Source organism: Anarrhichthys ocellatus, unplaced genomic scaffold, assembly GCF_004355925.1.
Source record: "Anarrhichthys ocellatus isolate YVR2014 unplaced genomic scaffold, GSC_Weel_1.0 scaffold9222, whole genome shotgun sequence".
Taxonomy (NCBI): Eukaryota; Metazoa; Chordata; class Actinopteri; order Perciformes; family Anarhichadidae; genus Anarrhichthys; species Anarrhichthys ocellatus.
The window spans coordinates 1-1,573 of NW_022289196.1; the positions used below are offsets into that span (position 1 = coordinate 1).

Genomic DNA, 1,573 nt, shown 5'->3' on the forward strand with positions numbered 1-1,573 from the left:
AACATTCAATCTTCAGCACACGAGGAGGAGATCGAGTGTTAATATGATTGATTGATTGATAGATAACGTACGCAACCCTCGTGGGCTTATAAGACCACCTGCAGTGGACACACACGTCATTAAGTCTCATTCAATTACAGAATGACAGGTCACTTCACCGCTCGGTCTTAAACTAAATATCCTGCCTTCCCTCTCAGGCCTGCAAATTAAAATCCGCTACAAAAAAGGTTCCTTTCCTGAAGCACAACTCAAGTTTTCCATCCAGCCAACAGAAACCAACAGAAATGGAAGTCCTTTCACTAAAAGAGGACGTAATTAAGTTACAAGGTTTTATTAGTCGTTGTTTGACAGGGTTGCACAACGACATTTAGATTGTAGTCCCAATGTGTTGCATAGGAAAGAAAACTAACAACAACAACAACAAAAGCTATATTATATGTGGAGGATAAGGAGTCTCACAGCCAGAGGAAAGAAGCTGATCTGAAGTCTGGTGGTTTTGTTTTCTGTATCTTTGTCCAGACGGCAGCAGGAAAACATGCCAGTCTCTGGTCCCTAGTCTCTGGTCTCTAGTCTCTGGTCCCTGGTCTCTGGCCTCTAGCCTCTAGTCTCTAGTCTCTGGTCTCTGGTCTCTAGTCTCTGGTCTCTAGTCTCTAGTCTCTGGTCCCTGGTCTCTGGCCTCTAGTCTCTGGTCTCTGGCCTCTAGTCTCTAGTCTCTGGTCTCTGGTCTCTAGTCTCTAGTCTCTAGTCTCTGGTCCCTGGTCTCTGGCCTCTAGTCTCTGGTCTCTGGTCTCTAGTCTCTGGTCTCTCCACGACCTTTTCCTTTCTGACTTTTCAAACAGGAAGTGAAGTCGACGAGTCACTTGACTTGACTGTGAGCTCACAGGTTTGATTCCCACTTGTTTTTTGTTGTTGTTTTTTCCAGAAGTTGAGTATCCACGTCTGATTGGTTGACCTGTTGGTGAGGTCAGGGGTCGAAGGCCATGGCGGGCCGACTCCTCCTCTTCATGTTCTTCTCTGTGACACTCGGCCACGCTCATTTCCCGTCTGGCCAGCGTCTGAAGCCCCGCCTCCAGAGGGACCGCCGCAACATCCGGCCGAACATCATCCTCATCCTGACCGACGACCAGGACCAGGAGCTGGGTGACTGAAACACTCCCATTATTAGTTGTATTATTATTACATTAATAACTATTATTATTATATATCATTATTACCGATACTATTGATACTAATGCTATTACTATTAATAATGCTGATGCTTTTACTGTTGAAACATCGTGAAACAACGTCAGACAACAATTAAGAAGTTTTCTTTCCCTGAAATTTAAATGATCTTTGTTGGATGATCGCAACTGACCCGACGATACGTGTCGCTCAGAGTTTATAACGTAGTAATAGCATCTTTCTCTCTCCGTAGGTTCGATGCAGGCGATGAATAAGACTCGCCGCATCATGGAGGAGGGCGGGACTTCCTTCTCCAACGCTTTCGTGACCACGCCCATGTGCTGTCCGTCACGTTCCAGCATGCTCACTGGGAAGTAAGTCCCTGCAGACAGACAGACAGAGAGACAGA

General features: G+C 46.0%; 1 protein-coding gene across 1 annotated transcript; it reads left to right on the forward strand.

Moving 5' to 3' along the window:
* The first annotated feature begins 787 nt into the window (after positions 1 to 787).
* Positions 788 to 1,554, forward strand: LOC116380851 (extracellular sulfatase Sulf-2-like). Its single transcript, XM_031842683.1, has 2 exons — positions 788 to 1,140; positions 1,418 to 1,554. The coding sequence occupies exons 1-2, from the start codon at positions 981 to 983 to the stop codon at positions 1,540 to 1,542; spliced, it is 285 nt and encodes a 94-aa protein (XP_031698543.1). The 5' UTR covers positions 788 to 980; the 3' UTR covers positions 1,543 to 1,554.
* The last annotated feature ends 19 nt before the right edge of the window (positions 1,555 to 1,573 follow it).

Excerpts from the sequence above, each read along its gene's own strand:
- LOC116380851 (XM_031842683.1), top strand. The coding sequence starts at position 981 with ATGGCGGGCCGACTCCTCCTCTTCATGTTCTTCTCTGTGACACTCGGC. Across the intron at positions 1,141-1,417 it reads CGACCAGGACCAGGAGCTGG|GTTCGATGCAGGCGATGAAT; the intron begins GTGACTGAAACA and ends CTCTCTCCGTAG.